Source organism: Canis lupus, chromosome 3 (assembly GCF_011100685.1).
Source record: "Canis lupus familiaris isolate Mischka breed German Shepherd chromosome 3, alternate assembly UU_Cfam_GSD_1.0, whole genome shotgun sequence".
In the NCBI taxonomy this organism is placed as follows: domain Eukaryota; kingdom Metazoa; phylum Chordata; class Mammalia; order Carnivora; family Canidae; genus Canis; species Canis lupus.
Genome location: NC_049224.1, coordinates 50,391,928 through 50,417,738, shown reverse-complemented (window position 1 = coordinate 50,417,738; position 25,811 = coordinate 50,391,928). Strand labels below are relative to the sequence as shown.

The 25,811-nt window shown below is 38.8% G+C and overlaps 1 protein-coding gene across 10 annotated transcripts in view; it reads right to left on the bottom strand.

Moving 5' to 3' along the window:
- The window catches only part of AGBL1 (ATP/GTP binding protein like 1), a 585,877-nt gene that overhangs the window by 437,241 nt on the left and 122,825 nt on the right, over nt 1–25,811 (bottom strand). For all 10 annotated transcript variants that reach the window (XR_005357034.1, XM_038532779.1, XM_038532775.1 and 7 more), the window contains exon 13: nt 11,395–11,575. Coding sequence is in view for 9 of the 10 variants with exons in the window: in XM_038532779.1 (XP_038388707.1) it covers nt 11,395–11,575 (181 nt within the window). In the remaining variant the exon portion in view is untranslated. The remainder of the gene's footprint in view (nt 1–11,394; nt 11,576–25,811) is intronic.

Genomic DNA, 25,811 nt, shown 5'->3' with positions numbered 1-25,811 from the left:
GTCCTACACCTTCTCCATAATTTTCAAATCACAAGGACAAGCAAGCCTTTAGTGAAATATATAATTATATATACATTTAAAATATATGTATATATTATATAAGGTAAGATAAATATTCTATATACTATATATTATGATATATAAAATTACATATGTATAAAATAAAGGAGTCTTTTTCACCTTTTTCATCTTTGATCTTGTCCCTCCTTCTGCAGAATTTCTATCCCATTGCCATACCTTATCTTGGATCTCTTTGAGAAACTGAGAGATGGAAGCAGGAAGATCATTAAGCCTGCTTGTCTCAGCTATTGAGAAGAGCTTTACATGGCCCACAGTTGAAATTCAGGAATCAATCAGAGGAATGCAATCAGAGGAACCTTTACTTGTACTTTCAGACAGTGCTTAACAGTTTCAAAGTACTACAGTATTTGATCACGATTCTAATCAAGTGAGATGTTGTGGTTAGGACTTGGGCTTATCAACCTCTTAATAAGTTGAAGAAACAGGAGTGGAGAGGTTAAGTGATTTGTCCAAAGCCACATGGCTGGAAAGAAGCTAATTCTGACCAAAGCCTGGGCCTTCTTCTTCTTTTTTTTTTTTTTTTTTTTTTAGATTTTATTTATTTATTCATGAAAGACACAGAAAGAAAGAAGCAGAGACATAGACACAGGGGGAAGAGGGCTCCATGCTTGAAACCTGATATGGGACTCGATCCTGGGACTCCAGGATCATGTCCTCAGCCAATGGCAGATGCTCAACCACTGAGCCACCCAGGCGTCCCAAGCCTGTGCCTTCTGATTGTCCAGTAGGAATTCCTTGTACTGAATCATGATCACAATGACCCCAGATGAAGGAAAAAAAAAAAAAATGGGTGGCGGGCACTGAGGTGGGCACTTGACGGGATGAGCACTGGGTGTTATTCTGTATGTTGGCAAATTGAACGCCAATAAAAAATAAATTTATTTTAAAGAAAAGAAGGAAAGAAAGATTCAGCAAAAGAAGGAAAAGCACAAATTGTTTCCTTTGAGAAAGGCAATGAGATCTTATTTATGACTCTGATAACAAGGGCACTGGCTCTCCATTTCCTTTGCAAAAGCAGAGCACCCCAATAATAAATGGCAAAAGGAGAAGCAACATCACTATTGGTGGGGGTGGTTAGGGTTGTGCTTCCTATTCTCCAGATACAGACTCTCATGTATTTCAGGGAGCCATGCAACATACATCACTAAGTACATGGTAGATGTGATGGGAATTGAGAAATAACACATCTATATTATACCCAAGGGTTTGCTTTATAAAGACTTCTAAGTGTATGTTGAAAGAAAGTGTTAGGCAGGGGACGCCAAGAAGAGAGAAGTCTAAAGGGGAAGTTGAAAAAGCAGAATAGACGTTCCTCTACCTCCCTTCCTTTCCTGCCTGTATCATGCCCCTGTTTCTTCCTCCAGGGAAGGACTGAAGAAACACCAGAGCGCAGACAGGGATCAGAAGTTGCCCGGCCAGTAAGGGAGCAAAGCATTTAACAAACAAGCACATTTCCCCAAGAGTCTCAGCCCCAACTTGATCAATGCTTCTGCAACATTGAATCATTTTTAATTTAATGCTTCTGGGAAGTGAGGGGTGGGGGTGGAAACCCATCAACTACAGGCAGAGTTGGCAAGAGCTGGGTATTAGCATTTGGCAGCATTTATTATTGCTGTTTATGATCGCATAAATTAGGTTTATGCTGATATAATTAATAACCCTAAATTTAGGAATAATAAATAGTAATATTTGTTCAGAACTGCAATATCTGAGGAAGGCAAATGGAGTACTCAAGCTTCCTGACTCCCTCTCTGTACATAGGAATGGGTTCATGCAAGGAAGCCCCTAGGAAGGCTCTCCCACAACTCCCTGCCCCTAGGATGATGCATCATTTCCAACTATGAAAATGACTTAGCAGTAAGACCTTAAGAGTTCCCAGAGCAAGTAATTTTCATTTTTATCTCTATGAACAAGTTCATCTGCAAGATTCAGTGTGCCACATGTCCCTCTAGAACCAGGACCCTCAGTGTGGTCTTGTAACCCATGCTGCTCTGTGGTGTATGCTCAGAGGTTTGGACAACTGTGTCAAATGCCATGTTCTTCATGGATCTCTCTACCTCCTTCCCCTAGAGGGAAAATCTTGGATGACCACAAAATCCCTGTAGACCATGATTTCAAAATTACAGACATTTGCAAGGAAAGAACTCAAGTCAAAAAGTTACTTCTACATCTTTAAAAAAAAATTTAATGTGTAACTGCCTTTCGTTTTATAAAGTCGTAAAAAAAATCTGTGAGATTAAAATACTCCTATAAATGTTCCCTTTCTGTATCTAGGAGGATATCTCAGCATCCAAAATGGACTTAGAGAAAAAATGGACTTAGACCTCCTTTTTTCTGGTGAAGGCAGGAAGTTAACGGAGAAAATGATAGTTCCGCAGACCAGATAATCCCTCTGGATCAGAATAACATTTTCCCCTATTTTCAAATATAAGGAAAGCAAAGCAAAGAGAAAAAGATTAAACACCCTTTGCCCACCTCTCCCCAGGGATCCTTAACACAGAGATGCACAAATAGGGTAGAATCAGACCCAGATTGACATTTCCATCCAAATAGCCAACCTTTGATCCATGTCCAAGACATTTTCATTTTCCTTAAAACAAATAGAGCAAAAATAGCCAACCACTGATAATTCTGCTCTGTCCCAAGCAAACTTGCAAAATTCTGCTCTGTCCCAAGCAAACTTGCAAAAATGGTCTAAATTTTAAAAGTACATGATAGCAAGTTTACATTCCTTTGCCAGCTCCACAGTGAGGGGTGGATGATTAGTACAGAACAAATGTTACTTGCTAAGAAATATGATCTCTGGCCAGCAAACATTACACATGGAGATTCCACAGCAGCAACTTCAGATTCCCCTGGCCTCATTGGAGGGAGAATTTGGAGCTGAAACTCTGGAATGAGAGTTTAAAGGGGAGTATTTCTCTCACATCACATCATGGTATGTCATCATGACCATCAGCATCATTTGTACAGACTATACAAATGGTGGACTCCATAACTCAGCTTTCCCAAGGCCACACAGCTTGGAAAACGTCCTCCAGAAAGCTTCTTCAGCTTGTGGTCATCTAAGCCTTCAGAGACAGGGACACAGTGCCTTGCTGAAGCAGACAGACAGACCAACTGGGGGGGTGCCCATGTGATAGCGAGTCTCTCTCTGCTTTTACTGGTCCCCCTGCTTTTCCCTGCCCCTCCTCTCCTGGATGGAGAATCTCTGCTCTATTGCCCTTGCTTTTCAGGAAACGCTGCAGCACTCACACCCATAGGCACACTGAAAATCAATGCTTTGGAAGCCAAATATGGACAGCGGGGCCATAAGGGAGTGAATTGTGACCCTACAGGAGATCTAAGGGCATAAACCCTCCCAGCTTGGGAGGATCCAGAGGCTCCATAATTATTAAACTCTAGTCTTTTGGAGACTGCCTGGACAATAAACCAGCCTCCCCAATGTGTCTTCAGTCCTTTGTTTAAGACAATGAATGATAACAAAGACAATGAGAAGAAAAGGAGAAGGCCAAGTAATTATGGTGCCCACAGGCTCAACAGGAACTACCCTACAAATGGGTAGGATACAAATTCCCCCTTGCAATATAACCTATAATAAAACATTATGGGTAGTACACTGATACCTAAGTACTCCAGTTTAACTAAATATATATTCAACAGTTTGTCCCTAACAAAAGTGGTTCAAAGCCTCTTAGAGCCCTTGCTCTGCTCTTGAATGATCTATGTGGAGTTCCACACCTTAAAAACCTTTAGAAATGCCAGGTGCACCCAGAATTAGACTTAATAAACATCTATGAAGCACTTATCACCTCTCAGACTCTACGCTAAAAATTTCAAGAGGCAAGTTGCTAAGATGACTACCTGGGAGCTTGGACATGAGTGGAGCTCACAGCCAAGTGGGAAGACCATGAGCTTTGCAACTGGACCAACCTGAGTTTCATCTCTGACTTTGACATCAGCTGTGTGGCTGACCTTGTGTATTTCATCCAATCTTTTGCCCCAGTGTTCTTTTTATCTTCAAAATGGGAGTAAAATTTTTCTCATAAGTATAAAAAATTAAAATCATATTGACCAAAAAAATTAAAAGATTCATACAGTGCAGTGTTGACAAAGGTATGGGGATCAAGCTCTTTCACCCATTGATGGTAGGAATCTATATCTGCACATTTTCTAAATAATCTGGCAATAATACATATCAGATATAAAATATGCATAATATCAACTCAACAGACTTCTTTAAGAATTTATCTTAAGGAAACAGCCAGAGAAATTCACTAAGAGAATAACAAGAATATTCCTGTCTGCTATTTATAACAGAGAATTGTTTAGATTAATTACAGGCCCATGAATACTATGACATAGAGACTTTAAAAACTTATAATGCTATTTGTATTCTTTGCCATAGGAAGGTGTTGTTAGTTTATAAACTATACCACAAAATGTATAATCTTAAGATAGATAGATAGATAGATAGATAGATAGATAGATAGATAGATAATTTAAAGAAATAATTGACCTGGCTGTCAGGTTAAAAACAAATGGCTAATAAATCTTTTCCAACTTGACAATAGCATTTATGTCTGGGCAGCTGGATTCAGGAAGGGCCTCCATGTTACCAAATTCTAGAAGGACTACGTAATTACCATAGATTATAATATGAACAATGTCCCTTGGGGTCATGTACTGCAGTAGCTTTGAATTTGGGTGCTTTTTAATTTCTTCCCTCAGCTTCTTCTCTACACTGGTATTTTCTGCCATGAAGATTTTTGTTTGTTTGTTTGCCGCCATTGGAAACCATTTTATTGTTTTTTTAAACAAAGAAGTCACCTGTATACAGTAATCAGCCCGATGCTAGTTCATGTCCAGAGCTCAGTTAATGGAGGCTTTGTGCTTGCTTCCTCACCAATCGCCTCTGAGCTCTCTGCCCTGTCACACTGTAGCTAACAAAGCTCAGGCTCTCTTGCCAGTTGGCCTCCTGTTAGGCTCTGCCAACAGGAGGCACTTGAGAAAGAGAGAAAGGTAGGGGAGAAAGAACAGGACACCCTCTCTGCGTTTCAGTTCCAGTTAATAAGAATAGAGCAGCAGCAGACAACTGGGTCAAGCCCCGCCTCCTAGGCTGCAAGGAACCAGTATCATTGCCCCCTCACAAGTGATGTGAGTGGGCAGATATGTCCCTTTGGCATTCAGACATAGGTCTTTCTACACTCTTCAACCCTCTCAGCTGTGCCCCCTGGGCCATTGAAACCCTGGCCAGGTCAGACTCCCTTCTCAGAGTTCCAATACCAATCTCTATGTAGAGCAACCAAACCACTCCCCCCCACACACACACCAACCCCTGGGTTCTGGTGACTCCACAGCTTCCTCCTCCTTGCCTCACCCTTGTAGGTGGAACATACCTCTGCAATTATTAATCTCTTGGCTTCTTTTGCATACCTTTTTAAATTTTTAAATTTAAAAATTTGTGTGAACCTGTGAGAACCAAATCTCATCTTTAGAAACAGCTAATATCTTGGTGTATTATGGATCAATTTTATAATTACAAAACAATAAAGCTATTTTTTGATGTCCCAATTTTGCTGAGTATAACTCTGAAAACATAACTATTGTATTTCTTATTTACTGTCCTCCTAGGAAGTTGTTTAAGTATGATGGCCACTTATCCCCTTCACCAGTCTTGGACATAGACATTTTCTTTAAGTCTCAATAGCACAGCTGAGACAAGATGGGAAGACTTGTTACCACTTTACTAAAGCATAAATGATAGAACATAACTACTCACAGAAAATTTGGAACTAATTATAGGTATAGCTGTTCTCATTCTCAATGAGCCACTTAAGGGGTCAATTGCTTCTTCTGGATTCCTCCAAATGGTACATGCCATCTTTCCTCTATGACTTCTGATTAGACCAGAGTCTCTACAATTTCAAGCCCAGGTGAGTTATCTCTCTTTCTTAAAGGCCCATTTTTTTTCAGGCATCTCTCTGGTTCCAGGACCTGCTTCTTTTCAGGATGCTTGACAATAGGAATAACCTATCCGGTCAGTGACTATACTGTTCTTATGGACAGGGAACTTTCATGGACAGTTGCACCATGTATCATAATACAAATAGCAAGTATGTCTTGATCTGCCATGATCTAACAATGCAGCACACAAACCTCCGGGTTAGCTGTATGATTGTGTGCAGGTTGGGAGGCAGCCCAAGCAACATCCAATGTGGAATTCCTCACCAGTCTGTTATCTGGGAGCTCAGAGAGTATCTTCCATTCTTCCTTGTGCAAATTGAAAAAAAAAAAAATAATAATAATAATAAAGTTACATACTTATGATGGCCTATTTTTATTCAAATGTAACTGATCCATGAGATCCAAAAGTCTGAGAGCCAACCACTGCCCTATATGTTATTATATTGAAGAGACTTGAAATAAATTAAAAGGTTAGAGTTGCAGTCATATCAGAGGGAAGCTCTGAGCATGTCAAAACAGAAAGAGACATGGCCCTGCCCAACCTGAAATCAGCCCAATGAGGATAATCATCAGCCCTCTGTGATCCTGAATATCCTGCTACTGAATGGGCAAGGGAATGGAAGCTCCATGACAAAAAAATATTGAAAATTAGCTGGGTGTTGCCGATAGCCAAAAGCTGGCAGTGACAAGAAAGGACGTATTCTCCAATGGAGAAGGTTGGCAGGACAAGTCAGTGTCAAGGCCAAAGCCAAGCTGGAAATTTGGATCCCATGAAGGAAGACTGAGGGTGAATCAATCCATTCATCCTGAGCCCCAATCACAGAAGGCTGTGAGGCTGTGTCTTGGTTTGTCCCAGGCATACTAGGTATGAAGATCCAAGCCAACAAGATTAATTTCAGAGACCACCCGATGATTGTAGTCAGTGGGCTGAGGCTCTATTCACATCCCCATCCAAGTTTGGGAAGGGCTGGTAGACCAAAATGAGCATGGGCTTTGGAGATAGACAGAGTGGGTTCAAATCCCAGCTCTGTCACAAGCAAGCCATATAACTTTGGGCACAGGTTTGTTTATGTGCATGTGTTTCAATTATCTAGACCATTTCTCATGCCATTTCTGCCTTGATCTAACTTTCTGATCCGGGATAACTCATTTTTGCCTCTTTGGTTTCAGTTTCCTTAACATTTGAAGGACCAGGACTAAATACATACATGAATCCTCCTAACTAGAACATTTTTAAGTTTTATTCTAATGCCCTTAAATCCCTAGAGAAAAGTGGAATAGCACAGACAGAAGTCTTGGTCCTGTCTCTCTGTAATGCCAGCTTCTTAAACTGAACCCAAGATTTCACCCCTGCATATTCAAGTTTTTACATCTAGAAATTAAATAGAAGACCTGCATTTAGGGGGCCATAGTTATAATTACATAAGAAAATCTGTATTAAAAAAGGTTCTTTTTTAGCCCATAAAAGGTGCAGAATGATTTTTTTATATATAAAATCTGTGAGTTCTCTTATTGTTGTAAAATAAAGCCTTTACAACCCACAGTGGAGTAAAGGAATATTGGCACTAACTTTAAATGGTCCCAGATAGTTTAAATTGTCAAGATTTTTTATCTGATTTTTATAGTTTCATTTGTTTCCCCTAGAGCATTCAGCTATTACTTCTTAATACCTTTGTGTGTTTACTTATAGTATGCCCTCTGCTCTTTATTGTTGTTTGTTTCTGTTCCACAATGGCCTTGGAAAAAGAAAATCAAGTTTGTAGAGTTGTATATATACTAAGAATCAATATACTCTGATTCTCCTGTGAATAAGATGTTGGGCTGTGTGTTGACTTCATAAAAATTATTTTGTCACTACATTCTACCCAACAACAAAAGTCCAAAAATTGGAAACCATGCTAGATCTCTTCATCCCCCTCACTTACACACCATGCCAACATTTTGCATGTTCTACAATTACCTGCTTCTCTCCACTTCACACTCTGAACAACTCACCATTGTCACTTCTGCCCTGACCCAACTTGTTGACCCCCCTGGTCTTTACCCCAGGTAGCAACGAGTGATGAGTCAATGAGCCTCCTGGATTCCTTAGAACTCAGCCCAATTCTATATAAATAACCAGGCTGGCAAGATGGTAGACTGTTTCTTTTGGAAATCATCTTTGTAGTTTGTTTTCCTGTTACAGACCTGTGTTGCTAAGAGATCTTTGGCTTGGCAAGACCCACTATATAGAAAATCCTGGCTTTTTCTCTGACCATCATTATCAAAACCTCTCAGCCATCCTCAGAGGCTCCATTACCATCACCACAAAAGGAAACTACTCTACTTTTACACATTCTTGCAAACTCCACAGGGGCCCATGATTATTTCTGAAAGTACAGTCTAGTAAGTTAAGTGCCAAAGTCAGGTTTACACTCTCCAGTCTTTATGCAAAGACTGCTTCTTTGTGGTTCAGACCACACAGAGAGTATGTCATACCTTTAAGAAATCTTTTAGTAAAAATGTGCCCAGAGAAAATCGATGAAGATCAGGACATCAGAAACAATATCATATAAGCAATGTTTAGGGAAACTACATTAAACTCAGAGAGGACTTCACATGGGGAAGTTAAGGCATGTAAAATGGGAATTCAATTTTATCCCTGGGGTATCCCAAGGTAAGATTGCATAAAACGTTTGACGTTCACAGGACAAAAATCAAAGCACAGAAAAACACAAATCCACCTAGTTATGCACAACAGAATGGTAATGCCCTGAAATGGAATGTCAATCACAGGAAAAGTTCAAGCAGAAGTTAGATGAACTATATGTCTGGTAGGTTCTATGAAGGGTTCATGAGCTGAGACTTTTAGGGGCTTTTACTGTGAGTTGCTATGCATCTATTGTAGTCTGGAGTCTTTTGAAAACGATGTGCTACAACCTGTGGAATTCCTATCAGCAAAATAACACTATGGTTTCCAGGTCTCTTTCAGCCAATATTGTTTGACTGATCCAAGTGATCTATGATGTGCCTTGAGCTCCATGATGAAAGATGCTATATAAAAAAAAGGGGTAATTTCAGTCATAATAAATAATGGTAATGATGATGAATGGCAGTGTCACTGACAAGAAGCTGGCCTGCCATTAGGGAGTCCAAAACAACCAGCTGTGAGCTGAAAATGACTGTGTCCAGGCCAGGAGGATGCTCTGTGACTGAGACCACATTAACCTTTCAACCAAAGACCTGGATCAAGCCCCTGATTTGGAGGTGTGAGCAGCTGTCATGGAAGAAACTACGATACTTATCTCAGAGCTTGAATATTGCCTTGGGCTTAGGAGACCTTTTCCCAGACAGGTCAAGAGGGAGCATATTCCCTTACTCTTCCAACAGAAGGGAAAACTGAGTAGGTCAGGGGAAGAGCCAGATTCCAAACTAGAGTTATGACTCTAAACCTAGTACTCTTTCCATTCTCTACCAGTCCCTCGACAATTCAATGGCAAGAGAAACTTCAGAAAAGAGCCAACTTGGATTAGAACATGCTGAAACAGGATCATGTCCCTCAAGATGGCTTGCAGAGCTGTTTTCCATCCATTTAGGCTGATAGATCTTGCTAGTGAAATCCTGGGAGCCTCAAGTAGGAAGGAGTCACTCATTAATGTCCTAGACCTATTCTCACAAGCCAATAGAGCACATGGCAGGAGCCCGTTGAGTTCTGCTGGCCCGGGAGGCAACACTGCTCTAGAACTTTGTCCAGATTGGGATCTAAGAAGGCTAATTGCTGCCAGAGGCCTAATTAATGCTTCCGACTGAGGGACTTGGCCTCCTATTCCTCACACATGCTTGAAGACCAACCAGTCACCACAGGCAAAGATGAAGGATCCTGCTCTCTGCCCATCAAAAATCTCTACCAAAAACGAGGGTATCTAGGAGCTACAAAACCAGGAAACTTGCTAGGAACACATGAATTCCTTACTTGTTTGCCTTTTTTTTTTTTTTTTTTTTTTTTGGTATTTATTGAAATTTTATTTTTAAAGTTTATAACTTTGACTTGCATTTTGGCATAGTTTAATATATTTTATCATTTGGGATGTATTCTGATCCTCTTTTTAAATTTTATCGTCTTTATATTTCTAACTTTTTTAACTTATCAAAATTCCTTTTTGTGCTTATCCTTTGAAGCTAGTCTATTCTCAGCTGTTTAACATGTTTTTCATTTTTTTAAAGAAATTAATTGCTATTTTATCTTTCTTAAAACAGTCTCTAATTTAGTTGAAGACATTTTAAATTTTATCTCTTTGACACTTTTGTTTTCTTTTTTAATGTTTTTTAATAATTCTCATTTTTATCTCATTTCACCTTTTGATATTGCTCTATTTTCTCAGTTTTCTAAACTTGTAGCTTTGTTTCTTTAATACCAACATTTTAAATTGTAAGTTATTTTCCATTTATAGCCTCTGAAATTATTTTTCTTTCAATTTTTAAATTTATCTTCTGTTCTATTTTTCCCAGAGGATACCAAATGCCCACGCCTATAGTGAGAAGAGTCCTCGATGACCACAGGGAGAGCCTTTAGTTTCTTTCCACAAGGCTTGAGAATTTGTAATCATTAATCTACCACCTCCATCCACCAGCCATGTCACCTTGGGGACCTGCTCTGGTATCTAGGCTTCAGTTCACAAAGTCTAAAAATGCTGATTCCTTCCAACAAATGTCATCAGACACTGGACTTCCTTGTTCCCATTATGTGTTCTGAAAGCATGCAGGAACCCAGTGAGGAGAGGCACAACCCGTTCCATCTCTCCTTCATCCAACTATGATGCTCCAGCCATTTCACAGCCATTTTCAACAATGCCAGCCATTCTATTCAGATGAGATGATACCCTGATTGGAGCTGTATATTGTAGACCTCGGTAAAATACAACTCAGAATAAATATTTCTCTGCAGTAAGTGTTAGTAACTAAAGAAAAGTACTGATCGTCACTGCAGAGATATCAGAATTTGAGTTCTGACTTTGCCACTCACCTACTATGTGACCTAGGCAAATCACTTGATTATCATAGACACTAATTTTCCCCTTTAAAAAAAACAAAAAAGGCTGTTACACCAGATTATTTCTAAGGATCCCTCTGGAATTAATTGCCTATGAGTTTATGCCTTTCTATTCAAAACAAAACAAAATAAAAAAAAAAACTGACATAACATCATATGTATGTAGAGTATGTTGTTATTGTACCAATTAACCGAAGCCCAAGAGAATTTACTCCTCCTGGAGTACCAAAGCCTCTCCAACCATACCCACTGAGCAACAAAAAGTGTTACAATTGTGACGTAAATGAGGACCCAATGGAGCTGGGTGCCTGACATACTTGCCATTGATGACACCGTCTGGATTAAGCATGGGGATGATCTTGAAAATGAAGTTTTCCCTTAGGAGCCTAGCCACAGGGTCACTGCTGACCAGGAACTCCAAGGCCCCCTTCATCACCCAGCTAGAGTTGCTCTCTCCTGGGTGCACTCGAGCGGTGATCACCTGGTATGGACGCTGCCCTGCCGAAAAAAGAACACAAGAAATTAAAGCTAAATACACTTTCCGTTTCCAACAAGATAATCTTCCAGGAGTCAGACTTATACCTGACTGGCATAAAGTCCAAAATAGGTTGATTGTTTCCTATACACACCTGATCTACACTTATCCATTTTTCCATATGCCTCTATAGTCTGCAAGACTCAAGAAAGTATAAAATGAAAGCTCAACACTATTACCAACGCATGAAAAGAAGCCAAGAAGTAGATTTTATCAAGACCACCAATGGAACAATTAACTTTACAGAATCCGATGGCATGATGCTGTGTGTCATAAATCTGAAACAGAATCTTATCTTCCTACTTATCAGTTGTAAGATCTTAGGTGAATAATTTAATTTCCACAAGGCTAATTTCTCATCTGTAAAATGGGGACAATGATACTTATCTTGTGTGGATTTTATAAAAATAGAAAGATATAAATAAGGCACTTGGTATATGGCTTGCCATTCACTACTTCTTCGTTTCTCCCATCTTGATTGTGATGTCTGTAGGTAGGATGGTCCCTCTCATTCCTCATCAGAAATGGGATTCAAGGGCAGAACTTGGGCTGAGAACTTTATGTCTATAGGACACTTAACTCAAACACTAAGAAAGATTTGACCAGAGTGAAGCACCTGGAATCTCAGTCTTGCAAAAAGAAACAGGAGAACACTCTCTGCCCAATCACAGGGAGAATATCGATCTGAAGAGACCTTATGGAGAATGCATTGATGACAGAAAGATGGGCTTGTCTTCCTTCCTTTGTTGATAGAAAACATCTGGACCATCATAATGTTGAGATGTATTCTAAGACCACATCTTGGCTCAGGTGAAAATTGTGTTTGGATTGATTAATGGTGTCTATACTCTGTACATTTGGGGAAGGAGGGAGAAAGATGGGGCATCATATCAGAAGTTCACCACATGTCCTCTAACCTCATGTGTCCAATTATATGTGTGTGTGTATGTATGTGTTATCTGACTCTCTTTTCCTTTTGTATCCTCACCCAATTCCTTATGGCTCCTAAACCCACCTGAATGACAAGAACTAAACATTTGCCAAGTATAAATACCCCAGCCACCAAGCAGCCTAAAAGCTAAGCTAGTCCTTTCTTTCCATCTCATTCAAATCACTATGAGTTAAATATGGCTTTTCTTCCCTTAAACAGTAGACTTTTTGAGGAAACAAACTGTGCAAAGAAATATACAATTGAATAACTCAGTAACAGAGCTAAAGAACAGGTAATGGTGAATTGTATTACTATTATCATCCACTAAGACAAAAAAAAAAAAAAAACACTGTCTGTTGACAACCACCAAGATCTCAATTCAAGGAGCAGAGATGGGTACATTTTTACTATGGTGAGAGCAATGTCATGTCAGCCCCTCGTAGCTCATTTATATATTGGAGATAATATTTGGTTGGTTTTCCCTAAACAGGTGTCTTGAGCATATTCCAGGACCTGCAGGAGCCATAGGATATAAAAAGTCGAATAAATTATAGTCCTTGTTCTGTAAGAGGCCATAGCCTTTGCTGGTAGTGACAAATGCACAAGCAAATAATGACAAGGGAGTTAATGGAAGTGTATATAAAGTGCCAAAGACAGATCTGAGAGAGGTAAGGATGTTTCCAGAGCTGTGATGCTATTGGATCTGAGTCTGGCAGAATGAATAGAATTCTACAGGGGAGAAGGTGAAAAAGCATCTTCTATGACAGAGGAGTAAAAATTGGAACGTTGAAGACCAAAGGAAGCCACAAGGCTGAAACAAAGGACTGAGGATTATGGAATGTGGATTTAGAAAAGAAGGCTGGTGTCAAACTAGTAAATTCTTCCTAATATATTTTGTTTAGGGTTTTGGACTTTATTCCATAGATCAGAAGTTCTCAATCATGGAGTCAGTGTCTCACTGATATGCTGTGATGGGGCCTATTGAAGAATCATTGGTTACCAATAAAAGCATAAATGTTTGCTTATGACATCACATATATAATATATATGTATGCATAAACTATACATACACATATGGCACAAACTGCTGTCTGTCTGTCCACTAGCCTTTCTCCCTTTCTTTCTGAGTACCAGACCCAATTCTGGAGGAGAAAGGATATGCTCTCAGCACAGAGTTTACTTGAGATTCTCTCCCTCTTCCAGTGCCCCTCCCTCAATTTACACATGTGCTCTCAAGAGTGTTCTCTCTCTCAAATAAAATAAATAAAACTTAAAAAAAAAAAAAAGGTAGAGATTCCATGATGATTTTTCAGTGGAAGAAAGGCATTCCAAAGTCTGTGCTTTATAAAATCATTTTGACATTATTGTAGATCATACATTTGCTGAATCAGAGATAATATGGCCTATCGAGTAAAGAACAACTTTTGAAGCCATATTTCCAGAGTTCACATTCCAGTCCCACCATTTTCTATAAAATGAGTTATGGAAGTTTCTGATGAAACTGAGTACTGGATTGGGTGTCCTGCAGTGTAAGACTAATGATTTGCTAACTGGAACTTACTAAATAGGCATATTGAGGAGGAAAAGAGATATTCAGTCAGCTAGATGAGCAGAGCTGAACCTAACTGAAGGCCAACTTGCCCACTCTATCATTTGCTCACAATCACATTTCACTCTTTCCAAAGCAAGTCGTATTGGCACTCCAATAAAAAGCTTGTGGAGAAAGAGGCTTGATGAATTCATACCCAATCAGCAGACTATTTTCAGTTCTATAATTCCATACCACTCTCTTTGTGATCTTTGAACTAAGTGCGTTTACAGCATATGGAACAACAATAGTAAGTACTCCCAGCCCAGCAAGAAGAAATAAAAAATAGCTTAAGCTCTTGTAAATTTCCAATACCAACTGAACACCCTCATTGTCTGGGCCAGTTGGCTCCCATTGCCTGCTACCCAGTGCAATTCAGTGCGTTAATCAATAAAGCAAATGCAGCCTTGCAAAGAGATGTGCACAATGTTCCTTTTCTTGAGGGTCAGGTTGATAATCTGCTACATTGTAATACACCACAAGACCTAACAGGCTGTTCTAAACATCCTGATGAAGCAAACCGGGAAAACTGTGGGTTCCCATGAAGACATAAGCAGCATGTTAGCCATTTCTAGTTGATTTTTCTCTGTTCCCTCTGTGATTTAAGACAATTTTACAGTTGTATTGGTGAGTTAAACTTATGAGACCATTCAGTTGCAGCAGCAAATGGTGCTCCAGAGAACCCATAATAGACAACAGCTGTAAATAGTATGCGACACACATACCATGTGTTTTTTTCTTGCTATTGACAATTTCAGTTTTAAAAACTCATTTCTGCTTAGGGTAGGGCAAAGAGTATCAGGTATCTGTATTTTTTTTCTCTGTAATTTATAAAATCTATTCCGGAGGTCACCAAACTCTATAGGGGAGTCATGGTTTGGCAATATGCTGATTCTTAAAGCTCAGTATTGAATTTATGTCAGTGGTAATAACATCTGTAAAAAGAAGTTAGAAACAAGTAGGGGATTATATAATGCCTAAGAGATATCGGGCTCACAGCCAACGAAGAACTAAGAACTGAAGACATGTGTGATGATACTCGTGTGTACCCAACTATATAAACAGCCATCCAGTTACTCTTTTTTTTTTTTCTTTCAACAACATTTATTAAACTCCTACTGGCACTCTGCAAGGTTCTGGAGATTCTAAGAGAAATAGTGGTTTTTGCCTTCAGGGAACTAATAATAGTCTAGTGGGAAAGACAGGCACACAGATAATTATGATCCAGTGTGATCAGGGTCGTTTGTCAAGACATTTTCAAAGCATAGTGGAATGCTCATTACAGCATTATTTATAATGATGAGATCGACTGGAAATGACTTAAATGTGCACCCATAGAAACTAGTTAAGAAAAGGATTCATAAACAGAATACTATGCAAGCATTAAAATGGCACCTAGATCTTTTTGTTGACACTAGAAGATATCTGTGACACAACGATGGGTGACAAAACACAGGCAAGAGAGCTGCATTACAGTGGATCCATTTGTGTGTAGTTGTAACATTCATTTGAAGTATCTATACATAGGACACATATCTGGGTGGAGGTCAGCTCGGCAATTTTTACATCCACTATATCCCTATCTAGAATGTTCTCCTCTTCAGAATATAATGATCATATGCCAACTCTCCCAAAGGCAAAATATTTTCAAATAGTAAACCACAGAGGAGAAAGAGGAAAGAAATGGATTTTCACAGAAGAGGTAACATTGGATCTGGTTTGTCTAGTGAGAGTTCACCAGATGAAGAAAAGAAAGGAAGGAAGTGATAGTAAAAGGGTAAGTAAAAGCACTTTGCAAAATAATGAGGGCATAGAGCACATAACACCTGAAGAAGAGTAAAGTGCTTTGATGTGGCTGAAGCTCTAAGTTACACGGAAGGTAAAATGGGAGTGAAACCATAACGTGATTTGCACCTATGTCTGTAGACCTTTGGAACCAATGTTAAGGAGATTGAAAACCATCTTGCAAGTTGTGAAAGTCCCATGGAAAATCCTTATGCAGGGGTGTGATCAGACAGCAATTCTCACTGGAGCTGAAGACTCAGATACTGGGCTTAAGAGGTGGGAGAAATGGCCAAAAGAGCAGTCTGATTTCCAAAGTCCAGGAAGGTTACCTTGCCCTTTACTCTGGAAGAATGTAGATAAAAACAACTTGATTGGGGTCTCTAGGTGGCTCAGTTGGTTAAGTGTCTGACTTCAGCTCAGATCCTGATTTCAGGGTCCTGGGATCGAGCCCCAAGCCCCATGTCAGCAGTGGGGGGCGGGCTGTGCTCAGGTGGGGCAGGAGGGGCCTGCTCCTCCCCCCCACACCCACTCATGCTCACTCACACTCTCTCTGTCTCAAATAAACAAATAAAATCTTAAAAAAAAATAACTTGATTGATGGGTAAGGACGGAGGCGAAGAAACAAACATGGGAAAAATTGTCAATGAAAGTAGATTCTGAAAAAAAAGAGAAAATCTGAAAACAGGTGTGGTGAAAAATCTTTACACATTTTAAAATATACTACTGTTTCCCACCAAAGGTAATATACGATGTACATTTTCTGCACTGTGTGTTCCATCACTTTTTTAATTAGCTTTATTTATAGCATAATTTACATTCAATAAATTTCACCAATTTTAATTTTACAATTCAGTGAATTTTGACAAATGTATTCAGTACTGTAAAACCACTATGATCATAATATAGAGCATTATTACCATCACAAAAATCCCCCTCATTCTGTTTTGCAGGCAACTCCCTTACCCATCCCTAGCCTGTGGTAACCAGTGATCTGCTTTTCATCTCAGTAGTGTTGTCTGCTCTGGAATTTCATAAGAATTGATTCATACAGCATACAACTTTCCTGTCTGCCTTCTTTCACTTAGCATAATGCTTTTGGGAGTCATCCACACGGTTGTACGTATGTATCAAAAATCTGTTCCTTTTGGCCATGGATTATATTCCAGTGTGCCACAAAGCAATGGATATGCCACCATTGTTTTATCAACTCAATTCAATCAAACATTGGTTTAAGCATTTGAGCTATTTCTAGTTTAATAAGTCTGCTATGAATAAAGCTATTTTAATAATTTGCATACATGTTCTTCTTTGGAGTGAATACCTACCTATAGAATTTGTGCATATTATGATAAGGTTAATATTATAGTAGGTTATTACAAGGGGCTGCCAAACTGTTTCCCAGAGTCTATACCATTCTGCCTGATCAACCCTTAACATTGTCAGGCTTTTTAATTTTAGCCATTAATTTTTAATGGGGATGTAGTGTCTAATTGTTGTTTCAATCTGCATTTCCCTGATGACTAATGATGTTGAGAACTGTGCGTTGTTTTTTAGCTACTTCCATACCTTCTTAAGTGAAATACTTGGTTGAATCTTTTGCCCATTTTAAAATCAGATTGTTTGTCTTATTATTGAGTGTGAAGGGTTCTTGATATCTTCTAAATGTTATCCTCTGGCAGATGCACGTTCAGTATATTCTTATTCAAGTATTTGGATTACCTTTTCATTTACTGGACTATGTATTTTGAAGTACAAGTTTCTTATTTAATAAAACCAAATGTATGCACTTTTTTCTTTTGTAATTTGGATATTTTGTGATTTACTAAAAAATCTTTGCCTGACTCATTGTGACAATAATTTTCTTCTGCAAGAGTTAGTCTAAGTTTAACATTCAGATCTGTTTACATAAGGTGTTTCAAGTTAATTTTGGATTATGATATGATGTAAAAGTTGAGAATCACATTTTCCCTACCATAATATCCTTTAGCATTTTCTACATATTCAATCTTATTCTCTGCAAAAAACAACAATTTTATTTTTCCTCTCCAAACCTGAAGGCATTTTTTTTCAACTGGGTGGTATTTTCAACCTGACATTCTCAAAATATAATCAATTTGATTATATTATCCTTTAATATAATTCTGGATTCAGTTATTTCTTTTTTATTTATTTTTTTATAAATTTATTTTTTATTGGTGTTCAATTTGCCAACATATAAAATAACACCCAGTGCTCATCCTATCAAGTACCCCCCCTCAGTGCTCGTCACCCAGTCACCTCCACCCCCCGCCCACCTACCCTTCTACCACTCCATAGTACATTTCCCAGAGTTAGGAGCCTCTCATGTTCTGTCTCCCTTTCTGATATTTACCACTAATTTTTCTCCTTTCCCCTTTATTCCCTTTCACTATTTCTTTTTTTAAAAAAGTTTTCTTTATTTATTCATGAGAGAGAGAGAATGGCAGAGGGAGAAGCAGGCTCCATGCAGGGAGCCCGATGTGGGACTCGATCCCGGGACTCCAGGATCATGCTCTGGGCTGAAGGCAGACCTTAACCACTGAGCCCCCCAGTGTCCCTTCAGTATTTCTTTATAATTTTTGTATCTATGTCCCATGGGACAGATGGACCTGGAAGGAATTTTTTTCTTATAATGTCATGGTCAGGCTTAGTTATCAAGGTTAGAATGAGTCAGAAACCATTATCTCTTTTTCTTTTCTGTGTAAGATTTTTGAAGCTTGGAAATATTTCTTCCTTAAATTTATGGTAAAATTTCCTGGAGATGCTATCTGAACCTAGAATTTTCCTTCTCAGAAGACTTGAATAACAATCTAATTTATATAGTAACAAATCCAAATTATTTTATTTTATTTTTAAAGACTTATTTATTTTAGAAAGAGAGTGTGTGCATGTGAGTGGTGAGGAGGGGTAGAGGGAGAGGGAAAGAAGCAGACTCTCTGTTCAGCATGGAGCCCAGTGTGGGGCTCAATCCCAGGACCTGGAGATCATGGCCTGAGCTGAAATCAAGAGTCCGATGCTCAACGATTGAGCCACCTAGGCGCCCTCAAATTATTTTAAAACATATTCAAATTGTGTAATAAAAACCCAACTGTTGAGACTTTCTATTCCCTCTTATGTCCATTTGGTAGCTATACTTTTCTGTAATTTTGCATTGAAAACTATACTTTCAAATTTATTGGCATAAATCCCTCATTATATCTAAGAATCTCTAGTAAAGATCTCTTAAAAAAATTCAATTAGCCAACATATTAGTTTCAGATGTAGTGTTCCATAATTTATCAGTTATGTATAATGGTCTCTTATTTTTATTTCTGATACAGAGTGATTTTTTTCCTTAATAATTCTCAAAAAGGGCATAACATTTTAATTTTTTCCAAAAAATGTAAAATCATTTCTTTCATTAATTTCTGCTTATAATTTTTATTTATCCTTCCTTCCACTTTCTTTGCCTTTCATATTTTTGTTCTTTTAAAAAGAACCTGAAATGATATTTAGATCATTAGCTTAGCATATGATAAAATTTTAAATACATCATCCAGGTATTTAAAAGAATGTTGTTGGTTGCTATGTTCCATATACACTAATTATATCAGATTTGTTAGTCATGTTATTCATATTTTCTATATTCTTGCTTGGTATTATGTGTCCTTATACTATGAGTTACTAAACAGGTATGTCACAAGTTTCTAAAGATTGATTTCAGATTTATCCATTTCTCCTTAAAATGTTGTTAATTATTTTAAAGCTATTCTATTAACTGAAACTAGGTTTAGAATCATTTCATTGTCCTAACTGAATTTTTTTATTGTTATAATGTATCTCTCTATTTCTCCTAAAGCATTTTGCCTTAGCTTCTCATTTGTCTGTATTCATATAGACTGGATTTCTTCTGGTTAGTTTTTACAACATGTATCTTTTCTCATCCTTTTATCTTCAAACTTTCTATAATTTTTAGTTAGGTGTTTATTTCTTGGAAGTACCATATAGTTGGATATTGTGTTTTATTTGATCTAGCATTATTTTATTTTAATTGTTAATATTTAATCTATTTACACTTGATGCAATTAATGATATACTAACACTATCATTTTATTATTTGTTCTCTGTTCACCTTAACTATTATATGATCTATTTCCTGTCCTATCTTGTCTTCATTTGAATTGATTGCATATTTTTTCACATTGTCCCTTTTTCTTTACCACTAATGTGATACTTACATGTCTTTTATTCTTTAATTAGTTACCTTAGGGATTATAATACGCACCTCTGCTTTATCATCATATGATATAATCTACTTTAAATCCCATTATACATCTTAAAATTCACAAAACATTTACATGATGTTAATATCAATTAAATTGTATATTTGCCCTTTTTAATTATGCTTCTCCCCTTCCAGCATCTATGTTTCATTTTCCCTCTGCCTGAAAAATCACCTGTTAGTATTGCTTCTAGCATGGGTCTGCTAGAATTGCGTACTCTTACTTTCTGAGGTTCCTCCATTTGTCTGAAAATGAATTCATCTCATCTTCAGTTCTGAAAAGTATATCTGCTGAGTATAGGAACATGACACTCCTGATGCTAAACTCTGTTTTCCATTTCTTTCCATGTTCCTTCCACCAGGATTCTGCAAGACTTTGGCTCCTTTAACAGCCCTTACAAGTACTGAGAAGTTTGTCTCCTCATTTTGCAGAAGCAGGAATGCATGCTTTTGTTTTCTGCTACACACATTCTCTTTCCATGGTTTCCAAAAGAAGGGAGAATGTTTTCATAGGAATTTTCAAGTTCTTAAAACTTCTTATAATCTTGTTTTTGAAACATTGATCATGTTGAAATTAGCAGTAGACAATCCTAACCTCTGTAAATAATGAAGCATTTCCTTTTCTCCAAAGGTTGCATCACTTATTCCTCATACATTTCTAATTTCTTAGAATTTCCTCAACAATATGAACTAAAAGAACATTTTAATTCTATTCAATGTTATCATAACAGCTGGATCTCTGACAGATGAGTAAAGAATTGGGGCTTTTTAAAAGTGTGGGATCATATGGAAACATAAGGATGGCATTGGGAGAGAACCCTGCAGCTGAGAAGGTATCTTCACCTCCATTATTTCTTTGGTCCTCACAGTAAATCTGTGAAGTAGGAAGAGAGGCATTATTCTCTTGTTGTTTATAAGGCTAGGAAAGAGAGAAAGCAAGAAAAAAAAAAAACTGGGGTGCTCTGAATCAAAATCCAATGTTCTTTTCATTTGACCATGCATTGTTCTGTGTGTGTACTTCAGAGGAAGGCTGAAATGAATCCTATTGAGACAATACATGATGATACATTGAGGAGCAATCAAGTATCACACAAATTATGAACCAGGCAACTGGATTCTGTCTTGTACTGATTAAATGGATTTGGGAAAATTAAACTCTTTTGAAATTTCAGTTCCTGACCTATAAAATAAGGCTTTCTTAGGTCTTTGCAGCACTAAATTCAGTGATTACCACCGGCAAATGAAATATGGTAGATAAAAATAAAACATTTTAGCCAATGGATTCAATCCCCTCTGGTTCTATTATATCCTCCTGTATTATTTTAATAGAGCTCCTAACAAGAAGCAAAATTACGTGAAGCTTCATCTCTTTTTTCACTTCTTCCAGCATTCAGATACAAGTACTAATAAGCGGTGAAGTGGTTAGAAGTCAGAAGGCAGTGCAAAAAAAGAATGCAGGTAATCACTGCTAATAACTGGCTTCAGAACAGCCAAGTTGGGCTGGATCTCTCTTGCTGCCCCTGGGAATGGGACATGATCCTTCCCAGAGGAGCAGGGTCTATCTGCTTATGTGACCTCCTTAGCAAACTCTTGGGCTACGGTCTTCCTGGCCATTTGCCATCAGAATAAGAAATTGACCAGACTGCAGATTCCTCCAGTGGCAAGAAGTGGACAAGATCTTGCCCCTTCCAGTTTTGCTCCCTGCCTTCCTCTCAAAGCCTGAGGTGTGACCTCCATACCCCCAAATGAATGACACACAGCTTGAGAAGCTGTGACTTCTTTCTGTGAAAAGATTTCTTAGTTTTCACCAAGAAGAAGTGGCGTGTGTGCTGACAGAGAGGGGAGAGAAGATGCTCATGGCCTGTATGCCCCACTGAGGAGTCTTGGCACAGTAAGGAGGAAGCCATGGAGCAAAGGCAGACCGCAGGCTCTTCACGCTTGATGAGCCATAGAAATTGATTGGAGGGTCACAATCTTGCCATTAGCAGCCCATGAATCCTTTCCTGAACTTCCTTAAACTTCTTCACAAATTCCAAATCCCACACTCAGCAGGGAGGGAAATTTTAAAGTACGAGTTCCCCACTAATGCCCAGGACCTCCCAAGCCCTACCCTCCCTCATTTGTCCTTGCTCCATCATCCATCCCTCCTGCTTCTTCACGGCAGGCAGGCACCTCCTCCTCACCAACTGTTCTAGCCACACAGCAACCCCAGTGAGCTAAAAACAAATAGAAACTTCAAATCTGACTGCATCGCCTTCCACAATCATAAACTGTACTGGAGTCTTCGCTCCTCACAGGATCCTCACTGAGAGCCCCCACCAGCAGGCCTCAGTCAGCCTGTCTGGTCTTGTTTCCCATCACTCCTGAACCAAGTATTCTTCCCTCTGCTTCATGCTATTTCCCAAAACAGTATGTCCTTTCCCTCTCTTGGCTCTGCAATGTTGCCTGAGCTATTCCTTCTAGTTCCCAAACCTTTTTTCTCTCTTTCTAAAGCTGTGTACATTTCAGACGATGTTTGCTGAGTAGATGGGTGTAATCCACTATAATAAGCTCCTGTCATTAGCCCCTCCATGCCCAATTATGTCACAACATATTAATTCATTTGGGTTTTTTCCCCCAAAATTCATTCATTCATTCAATAAGTTTTATTGTGCTCTTAAGAAACACTGGGTATTATAATGAGGTCTTGGCACTACACCAGTGAGAGTCAGAGTCCTAGCTGTCAGCAGCTTGCCTTCTAGTGGGGAAGGCAAAAAATAACACCACATAAGTACTATGAAAAAAATAAATCAAGCAGAGGGGAAAGAATAGAAAATCCAGAGGAGGGATGGAGTTATCATTTTAGAAAGGATGATCAAGAAAGGGCTTTCTAAGGAGTTGACACCTAAGTATGACCCCCTTGGGTGGAAGAAACTCAGCCAGCTCAAGACACACAGTTAATCGGGGCTGAAACAGAGTGTGTGATGTGGACAAGAGCCAGATTATGCATAAAGACTGTTTACTTGTGATGGAAAATCATGGAGGCCTTGAGTAGGGCAGTATCAGGATCTAATTTATACTTTTGCTCCAGTGAAGATACTTTTCCATACCACAGTCAGAATGAGGTTTCCAAAGTCCAGACAGGGAGGCCAGTGGGTTCTTTACATCTAACAATGACACCTTGCTCTGGATTTCAGATACCAAAAGGATGCCATAAAAAGACATTACTTTAAATTATTAGCCTTCAATAGGGATCACCCATCTGATTCTATCACTTCCTGTGGCCATTGTGAAAGTTTCCATCCATGAAGTAATAGACAGGATGATGCACCCATTCTTTTATTCAACATTTATTGAGTATTCTTTGTGTCCCAAACACAGTATCAAACACTGGGTATACCAAGGGATTCTAGACTGAGAATCTATCCTCAAAGAACTCCCAATTTCCCAAGGGAAATAGTTATTTATTGAGAGTGAAAGAATTTTGGCCTTCTGGAAACTTCTCTCATCTAGGGCAATGTATCTCCAACTGGATGGTGCCTGTAAATCCTTCAGAAATCTTGTGAAAAAGCAGATTCTGTTTCAGTAACTGTGGAATGGGGACTGATATCTTGCATTTCCACTAAGCTCCTGGGAGGGTGCCAACATGGCTGGTCCAAAGACCACACTCAGAGCAGCAAAGTTCTCCCTGTCCAACAGAAACATAACACAAGCCACAGAAATGCTGTGTGAAATTCCATGTATTCTATTAGCTACATTTCTCTAAAATAAAAATATGAAATTAATTTTAATAATAAATTGTATTTAATCCAATAGATCCAAAATATCACCATTTCGGTGTATAATCAATACAAAAATGGTCAGTGGGATATTTTACATTTTGGGATATTAAGTCATCAGAAGTCTGGCATGTATTTTACAATTTCAGCACGTATCAATTCGGACTAATCACATATAACTGCTCAACAGCCTCATGTGGCTCATGACTACTAACCTGAATAAGACAGCCCTAGATCTTCTATTGACTCTCTCAACGGAAACCCTTCACCACACCTAATGGTAGAAGTATATTAAACTCCAAAGGAATATCGTTGAGGTAGTGAGGAAATGAATAAAAGAATAAGGCTTTTTCTCCCCAAACAAAACATTCTGCTCCATTGCCTCCTTTCTCATGAAACAATTCAATTTTGATATATTATAAACTCATATTTCTTTGCAAAGGGCAATCTTGCCGTCTTACTTGGTACCCTTCTGTCTCCGAACTATATATATATATATTTAAAAAAAAGTAGGTTTGGATAATGGGTATAAATGAAGAGAAAATCAAGAAATCTATTCCTGGGCAATTTTCAGATAACCAAGAGGAAGTGGTATAATCGAGGCTGAGATAATAATTTTAGACTCTGAATAAATGTGAGAAAATTCATCTGCATTTCCTCATCTGCGTCAAACTGTACAGATTTTTCAGGAGGTTTTGTTATATTATAATATGCTGGAAATAAAAACTAATACATCTGTGCCATAATGATACATAATATATACAGTATGATAATAGAGTATTTGGATTGGGTTTGAGGAATTTACTACACACAGAAATGACAGTCACTTGGGAGAAGTGTGTAATCGCATCAGGAAAATTGCAGACAGATGCTGCTGCACTCTCCCCCGCCCCCCCCCCACCGCCCCGCCCCAATGCATCAGCTGATCTGAGTTAGGGATGTTTGCAATTTTGCCTGGGATCTGTGGGATCACTGGTACCCCAGGGCACTGGCTCCTCTGCCCCCGAACTCCCTAGTCGAATGAATGCTGCCCAGAGGAGGGCATTAACTAACTCCCTCAAGCTCAGGAGGCCCCAGGAGGACAGACCACTCAGCATGGGGCCAAATCACTACCAGTTATTTCTAAATGGAGGTTTTGAAAAGACATAGCAATCTCTGGCCAGAACTCCTGGCCTGGCCACGATATCAACAGAGCGTACATCACAGTGTGCTTGAGAAATATAAATAACCAGCATGAGAGGGAAGGAGACCCTTTCATGCTCCATGAAGACTCAGCTGACACAGCCCACCTTGTTATACTAGCTCTATTACATTTAGCTGTATTACTTGGTTTAGGAATAATATAAGTCACCGAAACCTATGAATCTTCAAGAAAGAAATGAAAGAGTTATAGGCTTTGCTCAGAAAACTTTGAAATATTCTAATGAATCACTCTGCGCCCAGGTCACATACAACGGGTCTCTTGCTTTGTTCTTTCCCACTATTCGCCTGAACATATTTGAACGGGAGAAGAATCCAAAGTGCCTGAGGGAGCAGGCTCTAGGTTCCAAAGACAGACGGAGTTTCCTCCAGAAGCAAAGCTTCTGCCCCTGTGGGGTTACCGTGGGCTGCTGGGGCAGGATTTTAACACACACCCATGAAGAAGGGAAGGAACAGATAAGCCTTGTGCGGGGGAAACGTGCTTTCTCATGTGATTGGACATCTTTATTTTTTTTTTAATTTTTTTTTTATTTATGATAGTCACACACAGAGAGAATGAGAGAGAGAGAGGCAGAGACACAGGCAGAGGGAGAAGCAGGCTCCATGCACCGGGAGCCCGACGTGGGATTCGATCCCGGGTCTCCAGGATCGCGCCCTG